This window comes from Terrapene carolina, unplaced genomic scaffold (genome assembly GCF_002925995.2).
Source record: "Terrapene carolina triunguis isolate 2854851 unplaced genomic scaffold, T_m_triunguis-2.0 Scaffold68, whole genome shotgun sequence".
NCBI classification, from domain to species: Eukaryota; Metazoa; Chordata; order Testudines; family Emydidae; genus Terrapene; species Terrapene triunguis.
The window spans coordinates 25342307-25357908 of record NW_020664419.1 but is presented as its reverse complement, the minus strand read 5'-3'; the positions used below and the strand labels follow the sequence as shown (position 1 = coordinate 25357908).

Sequence of the window (15602 nt, the reverse complement as noted above, 5' to 3'; positions counted from 1 at the left end):
CAATTCCTCCTTTCTGCAGCAAGTTGTGGATCCAGGAACTGTCTGACTGTGCCAGGAGTGATAATTATAACTTGGTGCTTATTGACCACTTTATTTGTCAAAGTGCTTCACAGACATTAACTAATTAACACCAGTAACCCAGGGAGGTACATCAGCAGGCATTATTAGCCCAGTTTTACAGATAGTGAAACTGAGGCACCAAAAGATGAAATGACTTGTACAAGAGCACAGTGAGTCATTGACAGAGCCAGGATTAAAGCTCTGGCATTTCTGTCACCTAGACCCATAAACAGTTCACTGGGCCATGCTGCCTCTCCAAGCCAGGACCTGTGCCCTGTATAGTGAATGAACAAAGTGCATTAAGAATTGTAGCTGGCTCATGGGGTGTTAGATTATATTCTTTTATTATTTTTCTGCCTTAATGCAAGTGACTTTGTGTGTTTACGTTAGCTCCGTGCTGCGAACTGCTTTCCTCCTCCTGCTGCTGATCAGTGCCACGTGGTTACTGGGGTTGATGGCAGTGAACAGTGATGTCATGACATTCCATTATCTCTTTGCCATCTTCAGCTGCTTACAAGTAAGTTATATAACATTAAGTTACTGTATCTCTTCAGATCTAGAACATGCTGCATATTGAACAGCCATCTCCCTGCAGTGATGCTCCATTAACAGAGAAAATCCATTAAATCCAATATCAAACCAGGGCAACTACCTTTTAAAACTGAGTTTCCAATTGAAGAAGATGGAAGGTCCTAGGTGCAGTTTCCACCCTCTTAATCTCCCCCTTTGAGATAATCAGACCCTTCAATAAATGGCGCTTTCTGTTCTCTCAGTGGTTCCAGATGTACTGCTAGTGGAATTCATGGTGGGCAATTTCACCACTAATAAAAGGAAACGGTTTACCTCAGACACAACCTCCTGCTTGAGACTGTCAAATAAACTCTAGTTATCGTCTCTTCTGTATTAACACTGGCGTTCTTGCTAGCAGTAACAAGAAGTTGTGGTTTTCCATCCCATGTGGACAACTTACAATTGAATTTACTGTAGGAAAGACAAATGGAGGAGATGGCTTTCATCTGTGTTAGAGAAGCTGTTAACAGGTTGAAGGTCATAGCACACACCCCCAGCTGATTAATAGGGACCTGATGAGGAGATAGTAATGGGATTCAGAATCCGATCACTAGTTTGAATGTGGCCCATGATGGTAGTGACCAAAAGTCGCTTGCATCTTGTTGGCTTGTGTGAAATGAATTAATGGACAGGCATCCACAATATAAAAACCACCATCAGAAATGGGGTCCCCTGGTTGTCAGGCTCAGTAAAGAGATCATGGATTGAGTGGGTTAAAAAATAGAACTCCCCACTTTCCTCTCAAGGTGGCTCCTTCAGCTCAGGGTGGAGGCACATCAGTGGGCCAGCATAGGGGATGCTGACAGTGCCACGGCCTGTGTTGCAACTGGTCTGTAAGGAAATAAATTCAGTTATTAGAGATGTAAATCTTTCACAAGCCTGAACAAAAAATCTAAAGTAAAAGGATGTTAAATACAACATAAGTTCAGAGGGAAGAAAATAAGAGACTGGAATTTTCCTCTTACCTTGCCTGGAGAGTCAAAGTGGTACATAATGTTTCACATCATTGCCGCCTTTGAACTTTTTTTTTTTTTTTAAAGATATATTTATGTGACTTTCATTAATGAGTAATCCCAATGAGCTAATGTCAGATAGGACTAATTTGATTGAATGCTTAGAGAGATCACGCCTTAAGCTTAATATTAATCTACCTCAATTGATTTGTCTGAAATCATGAAATGCAGGCATCTTGGGACGTTGGTGCTGCTGTAACTTCATGAGTAATGAGTTCAAAGTAGTACACCTGCAACCTAAATAAATAACAGATTTGGCAGCTGCACCGAATGACCCCCAAACAAACACACACATGCTACATAAGCAGCCCCTAGATTACAGTGTTCCTGCCAGGAGTATGAATAACCTGCAAAGAGGCTGAATGTAGGGGTGACTGCTGGCTCAGAGGAACATACACCTGTTAGCACATGGTCCTAGCCCCACCCTTAACACTCCTCTGCAGCTCCTGTTTTAGAGGGTTTGTAGAGCGCGTGCTCTCTCTCTCTCCAGTGTTTTTAAGGGGATCTAGCACAAAAGTGGCCCACTTCTGCCATTCCCAAGGCTTTCACTGCTGGCTATGATATTTTGATGGGTTCCAGTGTACCTGTCAGGATTTGGACCCATACCCAGTGTACAAACCCCAAAATATTAATGTTGGTACAACACAAAAGCATCCTGCAATGTCCTGAACCATTCGAAAAGGGACCTGAACTCTCTTGTGCACATTTGAATAGAATGTTTCCCTCCCAAACTACAAGGGTGCTAACAACCATCCTCTGAGATGCACCATGCAGCTCTCAAAGGAAAATTGTGTTTGTGTTTTCCCAGTCTTTTTGTGGTAATACAAGAAGCTGGTGGCAAAGCATGAATCCCTGAGGGATTGACCATTATCAATTCACTAAGGACAGCAAGTGTTTAATGCTATGGTGGTCAGTCATTGCCATTAAAAGCATGTACCATTTGCTGGAATTAAGAGCTGGTTTGAAAAAGGCTGTTCACTAATTTACAGTTGTATTTTCAGTCCAACAGTAATAAGTCATGCATTTATCTTAGATTATTTTTCTCTCTGTGTCTAACAACCCAGGGGCTCTTCATTTTCTTCTTCCACTGCATTTTTAATAAAGAAGTCAGGAAGCACTTGAAGAACACGTTAACTGGAAAGAAACCCCTTCCAGATGACTCTACTACAACAAGAGCTACATTATTAACCGTAAGACGTCATCTTGGAAAAACATTTTCTTGTTTATAGTTGTCAGCCACCCATACATATAATTTTAACTAACTTGTCCATAACAAAATTAATTCTTTCTCCCTGCTTTGAGTGATTCACTAAAAGCCTTTTCATTTTAAAACAGAAATGAAAACTTTTGGGGACAGGAAATTATTTTCTTCAAGTAAAACGGAGCATCATGAAGCTATTAGCTATTTGCACAAGACTTTTTGTGCAAATGCTAGTGGCATGGCTTTTTACTAAGAACTTCTTTTTTTATTCTCACAAAGTTGAAAGTAAAGGTAGTGTCTGTTAACTGTGGTTATTCATTTTATTCTAAACTGATTATTTATCAGCAGTTTTCTGCCCAGTTTGTAATAATGTTAACTTGTATAAGTGGCAGTTGAAAGTTGTTAAGTAGAATAGCTAGCTGCCACTGAAATTGTATTGCACATATTTTTAAGAAAGTAAAAGCAATTCCTTGTTCATAAAAAGATTCTTGTTTACAGTTTCCCCCATAAGGTAATATGTAAAGATTTGTTCTGGGTAATTATTGCTTGGCACTTTTCATGTTCCTACTTATAAGACCGTTACTTAGTTCCCTGAGAGGCAGCTTTTATTATCTTCATTATACAGGTGAGAAACTGAGGCAGGGAGATTAAATACCTGATTCTCAAAAGTGTTGAGCAGTCACAGTTGCCCCCAAAGAGGGTTAATGGAAAACTTTACCTCTGCCACTAGACCCCCTTTCATGTGGAGTCCCAACAAGAATCACTTCTCTCTCCTGTCCTACTCAACATTTACATGCAGCCATTAGGTGAACTAGTGAGATGGCATGGACTCAATATACAGATAACACTCAACTCTGGTTATCCTTCACTACCTATGATCATACCCTACCACCAAGATGGCCAGTGCTTGGACGAGATCAGCTCATAGATAAAGAACAGCAGGTTTAAACAGGACCGCAGCAACACAGAGGTGATGCTGATGGGCAGAAGAAAGCACTCTTGAGTAGTTTGCAGCCACAGTATGGGCTCCTTTGATTGAAAGTACACACCCACAATTGGTCAATTCAGTTCATAGTTTGGGGATATTCTTGGATTCCATGCTGACATTAAGTTCTCCCATAGAAGCACCCGCTAGTAATGCTTTCTACCATCTCCAGTTGGCTAGGAGACTTACCATCTTGGCAGATGAAGACGTGGCCTCATTTATTCATGCCTTCATCACCTCTTGGCTGGACTAAAGTAATGTGTTATACCTGGGCAGAAAGCTTCAGCATCTAGGAAATTCCAACAAGGATAGAACATTGCAGTGCAACACAGGCTACTGCGAATACACCATACATGTCCTCTGCTTCCTACACTGGCTTCCCATCGAATATCAAGTAAAGTTTAAGCTCATGGTCCGTATCACCAACGTGCTCATTGGCTTGGGCCCACAATATTTAGATGATCACCTGAATCTCCAGGATAAGGACCGGGGTCAACTACTCTGTTCCTCAGGCACAAGAAAACTCTATAGTCAGGGTAAAGCTTGTCTGGACTGATAACTGAGCTTTCTCAGGGGCTGGTCTGAGACTGAAACAAACTCCCACATACGCTAAGGATTATCACAGACCTCACCACCTTCCCCTTCAAAAGGCAGGTGCACTTCTTAAATCTGCCTTCTCTAATAAACACCAAGCAGCATATACATAAATAACCAACCTGCCTACTAAACCAAACCAATCCACTGCACGCAGAATTCTCCTGCTGGGGAGAGGATGAGAAAGAGATTGAATAACACACGACAGATGTTAGTCACGTTGCTTAATGCACTGCTGGAAGGTGCTCAATACTGCGGTAATGAGCGTGTAGAAGAACCTATAAAAATAGAAAAGAATGTCAATGGGAGCTGAGTTTGTGGTGCACTTCTGAAAATCAGGGGCTGTGTGACTTGTCTGTGGCCAGGGAAGAAGCCTGTGTCAGGGCTGGGATTATAACTCTGGAGTTTCTCATTCCCAGTCCTGTGTTCAGGCCACTCAAACTGTGATGCTTGGGAGCTGAGAGACATTGATTGCAATGGGGGGAAGCAGTTCCAACTCAAAATGTGAAATCTTGGGGTTCATGTACTTAAATGTTCTTCTGCTGTGTAGCCATTCTGCGGGCAGCTGAAGGAGAGATGTTTGTTTATTTGTTATCATTCACTACTACTATTTTTTTCCTCAGCGATCTCTGAACTGTAACAACACATATATAGAGGAGCCAAATATGTACCGCACAAATATTGGTGAATCCACAGTCTCCCTAGAGAGCACCATCAGGTCAGCCAAGAGCCACAATAGCTACCTTGCTTACATTCTCAGGTAATCGGGTGGTGGGTGCATGGCTTTCAGGCCTTTATTTTTCCCTTCTCATTGCTTTTGTGAGAAAAAAAACTAACAAAAACCAACTAATGTTTTGGTTCAAATGCTACTTGTCCTGTGTCTTAGCAATTCTCTTTATGCAGTTGTTATCTTTGCATCTTCCTTTATGTATTTCTCATTTGCATGCAACTTTAGTGGGCAGTTCAAACTATAATTAAAATGAAATACTATAAGTATTTTTGCTATTAGTCCTGTACAGCTTGCCTATTAAAATGTTACATTTGACAGTGCATAATGGAGATTTAGAGCGGTCTCTGTATTTCTGTCTTGTCACTAAGAATAGCATGTTGACCAAAAATGTTACTCCCCCATATTTTAGGGATGAGGCTGCTCAGAAGCTCAGTGGGTCCTCAAGCCAAGCAAGGGCAGGTCAGACAGAAGGAGATTCCTCCATTTTTCATAGGAATCCATCAAAATCCAATGGTAAGAGCTTTTTGGAGAATTGCTTAGAACCATGTGTGCATTTCTTCCTTCTTAGCTTAATAAAGATACTTTCTTCAAAAAGATCCTATAATTAAAGTAGTAACCTCTCCATCTTACTCTGTTTCACTCTCAGTTTAAATAGCTGTACTGGCATAACAAGATATAAAGGTGTTGCCATAGTTATTGAGTATCTTTATCTAGGACAAGGTTTCATAGTAGAAATATCATGTGTCTATTTTGTATTAGGATCTATTTCTGATTTGATGGTAGGTTGCCACGAATTGTGTGATTGTTTCTGGATTCTCTTTCCTTTCTCACAAAGTTATGCACAGCTTTTCTTCCTTGCTTTTCAGATGGAAATTTCTTCCTGGTTGAAAGCTCGAGGAAGTGTCTTCCTTTTACAGCTTTTCAGTTTTCTGTTCCTAGGTCTTCTTGGTGCTTTATGTTGGAGGGTGTATGTGTTGCTTTGACCAAGATGGCACCAGATGACTATTTTGCACATTGAATAGCAGAGAGAATTGTGCTCTCCAGCCACTGTGTATACATAGCAATTAGCCAACTAATGAACTTCAGTCTCTCTCTTCTTCTCACACATTTAAACACATTTAAACTTTAGCAACAGTTACAGGAGCCACAATAGTGGAGACTAAACCATATAAAACATTAAAGTATCCTATCCAGTTAGCTGTACTGTGCAATTTTGTTTCACTTGATTTCCTCAGATAAAGACTGCTACACTAATAATCTATTCTCATGTGGCTGGCTGGGCTGTGTAGGCATAAGCATTCTAAAGTGCCCATCACTGGGAGCCTACAGTGGTTTTCTTTCACTCCATTCATTTGGCATGTAGATTTGCACGACTGCCTTTCAGGTTCTAATCCCTGTGTTTTTTGCCTCCTCCACCTCGACAGATCACGATTCTGATTCTGACAGTGAGTTGTCTCTTGATGAACATAGCAGCTCTTACGCTTCCTCCCATTCATCAGAGAGTGAGGAAGATGGGATTGAAACGGAGAAAAAATGGAACACAACCACTTCCAAAAACAATGAGCGTGGCCCAATCCACAGCACTCCTAAAGGTAAAGCAGCTGCTCACGCTGAAGGAATAGATTTATTTCCCGTATTATAAAATGAATTGAGTAGTGGATGCATGGAATTGACCAGGATAGTGTACAGCTACAGCTGCTTTGAATCCCTGTTTTCTTATTGTTGGTGATATCCAAGAGATCCTTGTTTCCCCAAGCTGAGAGGATTTGTCCCCTGTGGTGAATGAATGCAAGAACAAAGGACACTTGAGCAAGTGTGCACCAGCTACTTAGCGTACCAATGCAACATGGCTGTTAGCATTGCAGAGGGACCCCTGCAGGGCTGTTTCTCTCCACAAATGTGGTTGGAAATGGCACTACACAGCTATCTAAATATCAGCAGAGGGGGGACAGGAAGAGGAGGCAATAAAAGAGCATGGCAGTTTGGGGGAAAAAAGGAATACCTGCAACTTTTCCCCCGTACAATAGAATAATGGAGATTTCCTGGGGTCAGAGGAGGGCATGGAACTGAAAGGTTTGAAAGTAACACTTGGTATCAGTCACATGGACATTCTGTGCACCGTGTCCCTCCGTGACTCTTTGAAGATACAGGTTTCGTTCTGATGCTGAGAGAGACTGGTACGGTCAGACAAAACTCAGTGGGTTTTGGCTCTCTGGTGTTCATTCACACTTTCTCTTGTTTCATCCTATACAGGTTTGCAGTTCCCTTTTGATTTTTACATTCAAACAAACACAAAGTAAACTTCAACCAAAATTGCTAGTTTTCCCACAAATGTAAACTGATGTGATTGAAACTCAACCCAGCCTTGGAGCAAGTTTTGGGTTAGAGAGTGTTTTCTACAAATCCATTCATTACTGTAGCAACTAGGCTTATGGCTGAATTGTTGATGATGGCTTTAAATTCAGCTCTTTATAATTATACCTTGACAATGGTAGGTGCTTCCATCACAGCATTTGTGCAGCAATGTGAATTTTCCATTTAGCGTGTTATCCCAGCGTTTGCTTTTATTAGCCTCAGGCATACAGGGCAACTTCTGGGTTCCTAGGAAACATACTGCTCTAATACTGCATGAGATATCTCCTTTTTCTTTTCAAAGGAATGCACAATTATAAGATTCCTTCACGGAAAGGTTAATCTTCTGGAAAGAACAGTATAAAGCCATTCCTGTTTAAGGACCAGATTGTGCTCCACTGCTGGACAATGAAGGAGGGTGCAAGGGGATGTGCTCCCACCCCCTATGCACTGCTGGCCAGCAGTGCAGTTCCTGTGCTCCCTCAAGCATAGGGGTTGCTCCCTCCATTTAAGTCCAAGGGGGCAAGACATCTCAAAGGGCAGAGAGGAGAACGCAGGGCCATACTCCAACATACACGTGTATCGGCCGGTAGAACTACTCAGGCACATAAGGGATGAAGAGTATGCTGCTGCTGCTCCCCCCTCTATAACAGGGAGCTCCAGGAAAAAATTTGCCTTGGGGAAACAGAATTCCTCCCAGAGCTCCACCTGGGGCAATGTACCAGCACACTGCCCTCAACTAGGACTGTATTTAACTGGCAGGATAGAGCCCTCCAGCAGCAGGTTGGACTAGCTAATCTTTAGAAATGGTCTGCCGCAAATGACTGTTCCACTGAAACTATTGCAGAGAATAGGACTAGTTGAGCAGGACTAGAGGGAAGAACCTCAAGTTTTGTCGAAGGGTGGTTTTCGAACCAATGTGTTTTTTTGCATTGCAGTTGATTCTATATCCAATCATGTGAAACCCTATTGGCCCACAGAGTGCATAACAACAAGCGATGGGGAGGATCCAGGTGGGAAGCAGAAACTGAAAGTGGAGACAAAGGTCAATGTAGAGCTTCATAGGGAAAATCAAGTGAACCACAGCAATGAAGCACCTCGAGAAACTGAGAATGAAGGGCAGCAGAAAGAGAACAAACCTCTACAACAGCAGAATAACCAGCCCCCGGAACAGAGGAAAGGTAACTCAGCCAACCCAATGCATTAGAAACAAGTGAGAGACGAAGTGAAATGTTTTGTAGATTCTATGATCCAAGCTGAAGGATTCTTTTGCCACATTAGGAAAGTGGGGAATTTGCCAGGTTTCCCCTTCATTCCCTTCAGCCTAATGGCTTCTCTAGCAATCTGCAGCAAAACTTGGGCAGGGGCAGGCATGGGCAGGCTTGGCCATCAGCACCATTCATGTTTTGGTGGAATATGGTTGCTCTGTAGGGGCATAATACCCTTCAAATTGGCTTCAGTCTGTGTAACCAGAGAGGTCTGTGGAGGGGCAGTAGCTGTAGGGACTGTTTTTGGATGGGTCTAACCTTTTTATTTTAACATGGAATAATGGTGGCAAACTTGAAACAGTCTGCTAATAAAGGGTAAATGATGCTTTTGCATTTGTTCAGTTTGATTAAATAAAATTACCAACATGATTAAAACTTCTGATCCTCCTTTCTTTCTATACCAGGCATCTTGAAAAATAAAGTCACCTACCCTCCCCCTCTGATGGATAAGAATATGAAGAATCGACTACGGGAAAAGTTATCGGATTATAATCAAACCACTATCTCATCCAGGACTGCTTCCTTAGGGACAAATGATGGGGTTCGTTCACCCTCTGACACTGGGGTGACAATAAAAAATCCACGGAGGGAACAGTCTCGAGATCAGCTCAATGGAATGGCCATGAATGTTCATGTGGGAACAGTGAATGCTGAGACCTCAGATTCTGAGTAAGTGCCAGTTTGAGACTGTCTTCCCACAATCACTGGCTTCTGACTTCTGCTCCTTTCTCTTCCCTACCTCGAGTTCACTTCCACACGAGGCTGCACCGTCTCATTTTTTAGATTTTCTAGGCTACTGGATTAAAGACTTGGGATAATGACTGTGATAACTTCCTATTTATACAGTGCCCCATGCCCAAAGGCTTCTTGGCTTCTCACTAAATAGACAGAACATATTATAACTGAACACATACTCTAGACTAAAGCAACCTTCTCTTTGCCCTCAACCACAGACATGAAAAAACACCTCTCAAGCAGCCTCAGATTAAAAAGGCCAGGATGGCTAGGGCAGAGGGGGTGGCAGGAAGGGGTCAGGGGCTGGGGCTGCAGGCAGTCAGTGAGCTTGGAGGACTGGTGGCAGAGAGGAAGCGGTCAGAGGACTGGGGCATTGGTGGGGGAGGAAGAGGTGGTGTTGTGGAGCTGTGGGGGACCGGAGGGCTGGGAGGGCCAGTTGTAGTGGGGGGAAGGAAAGGGAGGGTTAAGCAGGGTGGGAGGTCTGGTGAGGTAGTGGAGAAAGGGAGATTCCACTGAGCAGGGTCTCTTGAGTGAGGGGAATGGGAAATGTGGAGGCATGAGAAGGGACGTGAGATGCTGTGGAGCAGATGCTTTGGTCACCCAGGACAGGACTGGGAGTCAGGAATGGCTAGGAGCAGTGAGAGAGTGGAGAAGGTGCATGCTGAGCAGATGCTCTAGGGAGCAGAGAGGGCCAGTGTTGAAGACCAAGGCTATGGGGAGTCTAGTGCAGACAGGGTAGAAAGCCGGCGGCAGGAGCCCCAGGGAGTTGGGGGTACCAGGAGGCAGAGTAGGACAGGAACTCCAGGAAGATAAGGAGGGATGGTCCCAGTGGGAGGGAGGGAAATGGGAGTGCTGGGAGCGTGGAGGGCTGCATGCAGTGTGAGGAAGGGGGTAGGAGCTCTGGAGACCTAGGAAGGTCTGTGGCCACTGGCACAGGGGGAAGATGCCAAAGAGTGGGTGCTCTGGGGAGTTGAGAGTGAGGAGATCTTGGGTAGTGGGAGTGGGGGGGGGTTCTAAGTATCAGGGTGCCAGAAAGGCTGAGAGCAGTGGGAGCAGTGGAAGAAAGTTGAGGAGCAGTGTCAGGGTGCAGGAGCCCCAAGGAACTGGGTCTCAGGAGGGCTGGGAGCAGTGTGAGGGAAAGGAGTGGATAGTTTGGGTCAAAGGCATGAGGAGCTTGGCATGGCTGGGGCGGGGGAACAGTGCTGGGGGAAGTCCACGGAGCTGGGGAGAAAAGTGACATATAATAATACAGTCCTTAAAAATATCATAGATGTGGTTAACAGAAGTAAATCTGTTAGGCTGAAATTGGTGCATATATTTGCCATTATGAACTAAAGCTAGATTTTAATCCCAGGCACAGCTCAGACTTTCCTAAAACAGGTATTCATGGAATGATTGTTTCATTAGTAATCATGTCTAGTAACATGTCCGAAGTTCAGATTATGAAAATGACATACCGATACATTCCTTCTATACCCAAACTTTACTTTACGTGTTCAGTTTTCTTTTAAGTACCGCAATAATAATAAATATCCTAATTATTTTCATAAGGAAATCTCTAACACAGCCTTAACCATGACATCGTGACCAGCTCCAGTACGCATACTCTAAGCTGGTACACAGACTTCTCTAAGCTCCATCTGAAAAGCTACCCTCTGATCTTTGGAAGTTGGCTATTGTAATGTTCCCCAATTAGCCAACAAGCCTAAGTATTATTCACTAATAGTAGCTAGTTGCTGCTATCAGTAGTAGTATTCACTCATAGGGAATAGCTGGCCAGCCTACAATGCTAAAGAAAATATACATACTGTTACATCTTTGTACCATTTATGTATAAGTTATGGCATGAGTCTGTTTGAAATGCAAAGTTTCTAACACCATGTAGGATTTCAGTACTTTATGAAATGCACGCCTCCTTCTAGACATTAACCAATTACATGCACTGTACAGGCCTTCCTCTCATCATGCATTTCTATCTGCATCTCCTGTAAATAACTTTCTTCTGCCTTATTTTATCCTTTGTAACAAGAACGACCTCTGCCCTGCAAGCACTTCATTGGTGAAGCATGGTAATTTACTAAAATGGAATAGGTAGTTTCACTTGGAATTGTTTGCCTGTCTCTATTTAACCCTAAGCCTGCATGGTTACTTCTTCTCATGAACAGAGGCAGTAATGAAACTTCAATTTGAATCATCAGGAAACAGTGATGACTTTTCCACCCGGGGACTACTTGCTGTGATGTCACTTCCTTGGTACCTCGGATTTCACAGGAGATGCTCCATATCGAGGATGAGGATGGTACTGCTTCCTCTGCTGTTACACATTATGGCAGACTTCTGACTGCTCATACATGAAACATAGTACCCAAGACATGCATGATAAGGCTACATCGTGGTACATTCAATGGCTGTGTGAATATGTAACTGTGCCAAAATGCCTGGAGACATAACAGGGACTCATTACGATGGATGAATGATTATAAGAAGTGTTGACAGAGTCACAGCAACGCTACAGGAACTGCTCATGTGCACAGCCCATACTGATGACTTACACAAGGAGAACAAATTGTGTTTACTACAGTGGACCTACAATAAGTCAAATTATCAGCCTTAAGAAAAGCACTAGAAGATGCCTCTTGCTGAGGTCTTGTTCTGTTACAGTGTGAACCATTCAGCATCGTGAACTCTAGAGAGAAGAATATCACACCAAGTGCCCTTCCGTATCTATGCCAGCATCTTTACCAGCCTTTGATGGACACAGTGTCTTAAAAAGATGTCCTTTATATATAAATATATAAATATTAAAAAATTGTAGATAATTTTATATATTTTGTATGGTGACTCTAAAGAAGGAAAAGTTCCTTTGTATATTTTACATTTATACTGATATTCTTCATTTGATGCTAGGAAATCAATGGGAAGAGCTCTTGATTATTTTTTATATTAAAAATTGCACAGTTGTACTTGAATTTGGCATTTGATAATGTAACTGATGTTTGCATCAAAGCCACCCTAAAATGCAGTGCAGTTTTTAAAATACTACAGTGAAAAGGTTGAATCTAAATTTATAAATATAATTTATAGGTTTCTGTTTCCAGATTCTGGAATATTTTAAGGATGCAGTGTGTATTTTTGATAACCTCTACTAAAACCAACAAAAATGTTCATTTGTTTTTAAGGTGTTTTGGCCTCTTCTCCCATATTTTTTTAATTGGTGTTTACATTAAAAAGAACAGAAATCGAATTTCCCAGCTAAAAGATATTGTATCTTCAGCTAGTCAAAGATTTCAAAACAGTTTTTGGAGAGAAATCAATTCTGGTTTACAATATTTCCCTATTTAAAATAAAGCTTGTGTAATTTACATGCTAGTCACCTTTTGACTTAGCTTTTCATCACATTTTCCCTACTAAGCAACAAACCAGGGTCTTGTTCTGAGGACACATTTGTGCAGTTCCACCATTGCACAAATACTGTGTGAGGCTTACTGTTTTGTTTTACTTTTTATTTTTTACTCTGAGTCAGCATTTTGCCAATTGGAGCAGAAACATGAGTCTTGAAGGATATCTGTGTTTCATTTCTTAACTGTTTGGGAAATTCCTGTCTATCTTGTTGTTTTGCAATACAAACACAAGTATTAAACAATTTCATGTTTCATCTATACTAAACATATTTTCACAAGTGTAAGAAGCGTGTAGTGTCTGCCAACCTCATCTTTTTACAGTGTTTAAAAAAAAAAAAAGAGAGATGTGAAAAATAGTTGTCCACAATAAGTATGTAGGGAAATGTTTCTGTTAGCAGTTCCTTTTGGCTTGAATATATGACTCAAAATGAGTCCTTAAAATTCCATTTGTGAAAATGATACATTTGTTATCTACCTTTTCTTAGTGTTATGTATTTCACACTATAGTAATTTTTCATAGTGACCATTTTGAGAAGTTATTAGCTGTTCCTTTGTATGAATGTGCATGTGAGGGAGAATAAACAGAAACAATATGTCAGGCTGGATAAAATGCAGGAAATTAACAAAAAAAAGCATATACTGTAGTAATATTGGTTTTATTATATCCTTATGCATTTTTAAATCTACTTGAGGCCTTTGGAAAGGGGAAAGGATACTGTCTCTTTAAAAAATTATGCAACATACTGCGTGAAATTTTCTGATTGAAAAAAGTTTTTTATGTTTAAGTGTCTGTCACACTTGACTGTGTGCTCAGATACCATGTACAACCTGTGTTAATCATTTTGCATCTGTGTATGTATATTTTGCCCCAGTGAGATGTAGTTAGTTTTTATTTCAATCAGAACTGTTTCAGTAAATGTGTCAGTTGTATTAATGACAGAAAAATTAAAACCTATTTTTATGACTTGTTAAAACTTTATGGCAGGTTAGACACTGGAGGTTTTTTAACAAAATGTATATTTATTAATGTGCAGAACACTGGAATTGCAGCACAGATGAAAGGAGAATAAATTAAGATTTTTAATTTGTATTCCTGCTCTGGCTGTTTATTTTTCATGGAGTACTGAAGTAGAAATGGACAACTTGTGAATAGCATTTCCTATCGTTTGTAAAGGAGTTGTTTGAAAATGCAGACAGAAGTAATGTTTGTACGGATAACAATCACTCTCCTGTGAAACAGAAAGGTTGAAAAACTCTAAGAATGGTTAGCACCAAAGTAGCACTGCTTGCGAGATTTAAAATCTGTGGTTATGCTTCTGAGGAAGGTTGCTGAGCATAGAAATTAGAGAGAGGAAATACCTATTAAATTAGCTTGTACATCATCCTGTAGCATCCAGCCTCATTTTGAATATGCCAGTGGGCATATCTGTGAGCTGGATGCTACATGTCGTATTCTCCCAAGATGTCCTTTCCTGAAACCTGATGCATTTCTAATGCTGAAATTTATTAATCCATTCCTTACTATGATTAAGTTAATGGGGCTCTGCACAAGCACAGGGCTCTGTCCATGCAGATGAGCTTGCTGAATCAGGGCCACAGATTGCACCAATCTAATTTGACCATGTACAAGCATCTTACCATTTGGTTCAGTTACAACCTCTAGATTGACTCCACCATTTAGTTATCTGCTGTGGTTCTTCCTTTTAGAACATTCCAGTTCTCCCTGCTGCTTTACTGAGGGAAATTCCATACTCTCATTTCAAATCTCTGGTTATTGGGCTCCATGAGATGTCCGGCTAATGTCCGGCTAATGCCCAGCTGCGTCCCAGGGCTGTGTTTGACTTCTGGGGAGTTTTTCCCTTTGATACTGCTTCCCATCATGAGGCGTCGTGGCTGGTGCCCCCGCAGGCTTCGGGGAGAGAGGTAGGCTGAGAAAGCCAAAGGCAAAAGGAAAGGTCTGGTTCTTCTTCGAGTGCTTTCCCTGTGGGTGCTCCGCTTTAGGTGTTGATGCGCCTCTGTGCTCGTAGCTGGAGACTTAAGGTAGCAGTGCCTGGTTGGACCGCACATGCGCAGACCCCGTCTCGCGCTGCCTCAGGCGGTTAACTGATGCTGTGCAGCCAACCCCCCCCCCCCCCCGCCCACTTCCTTCTCTATCGCCTTTGGCTGGAGTCAGAGCATTCAGCAGCACCTCACAGTTACTATTAAGTCCCTCTTCTGTTCCCTTTTTACCTGTAGTTAGTAGTCCTCATTGAAATACTATCTCCCTTTTCTCTTTCCCTCTCTCTCAAAAAAAAATGTATTTTCCTCATAGGACCCTATGGGCCCCTTTCATTTACCCAGTGACTGCAGCAGCTCTACAGCAGTAACTCTCTCCATACAACTGAGAGATTACGCTCCTTCTGGGGCATGCCTGCCCCTTCAGGGTTTAAACGCTGTGCTACCTGCCGGCTGTCAGTACCCCTCTCAGATGGCCACTCACAGTGTGAACGGTGTCTCAGTGAGGGACTCATACAACAAAACTGCCTGCACTGCCACAACCTCAAAGCACACACAAGAAAGGCAAGAGATTTACAGCTGAAGCTTCCCTCATGGAGAAATCTCTTCGCCCAGCATCTGAGCCGGAGCTACGAACCCCTCCTGGCCAGAAATCGCCTCCAGCCACGTTGAACAAAGGCCCCTCTTCAAGGGCAAAG

At 42.2% G+C, this 15602-nt stretch overlaps 1 protein-coding gene across 1 annotated transcript in view; it reads left to right on the top strand.

The window, feature by feature from the left end:
• The window catches only part of CELSR1 (cadherin EGF LAG seven-pass G-type receptor 1), a 273393-nt gene extending 259425 nt beyond the window's left edge, over positions 1-13968 (top strand). Inside the window, exons 28-35 of the mRNA XM_026648694.1 lie at positions 451-577; positions 2708-2833; positions 5047-5183; positions 5563-5666; positions 6578-6745; positions 8444-8686; positions 9178-9442; positions 11674-13968. Coding sequence (XP_026504479.1) covers positions 451-577; positions 2708-2833; positions 5047-5183; positions 5563-5666; positions 6578-6745; positions 8444-8686; positions 9178-9442; positions 11674-11698 — 1195 coding nt within the window. The 3' untranslated portion in view covers positions 11699-13968. The remainder of the gene's footprint in view (positions 1-450; positions 578-2707; positions 2834-5046; positions 5184-5562; positions 5667-6577; positions 6746-8443; positions 8687-9177; positions 9443-11673) is intronic.
• The last annotated feature ends 1634 nt before the right edge of the window (positions 13969-15602 follow it).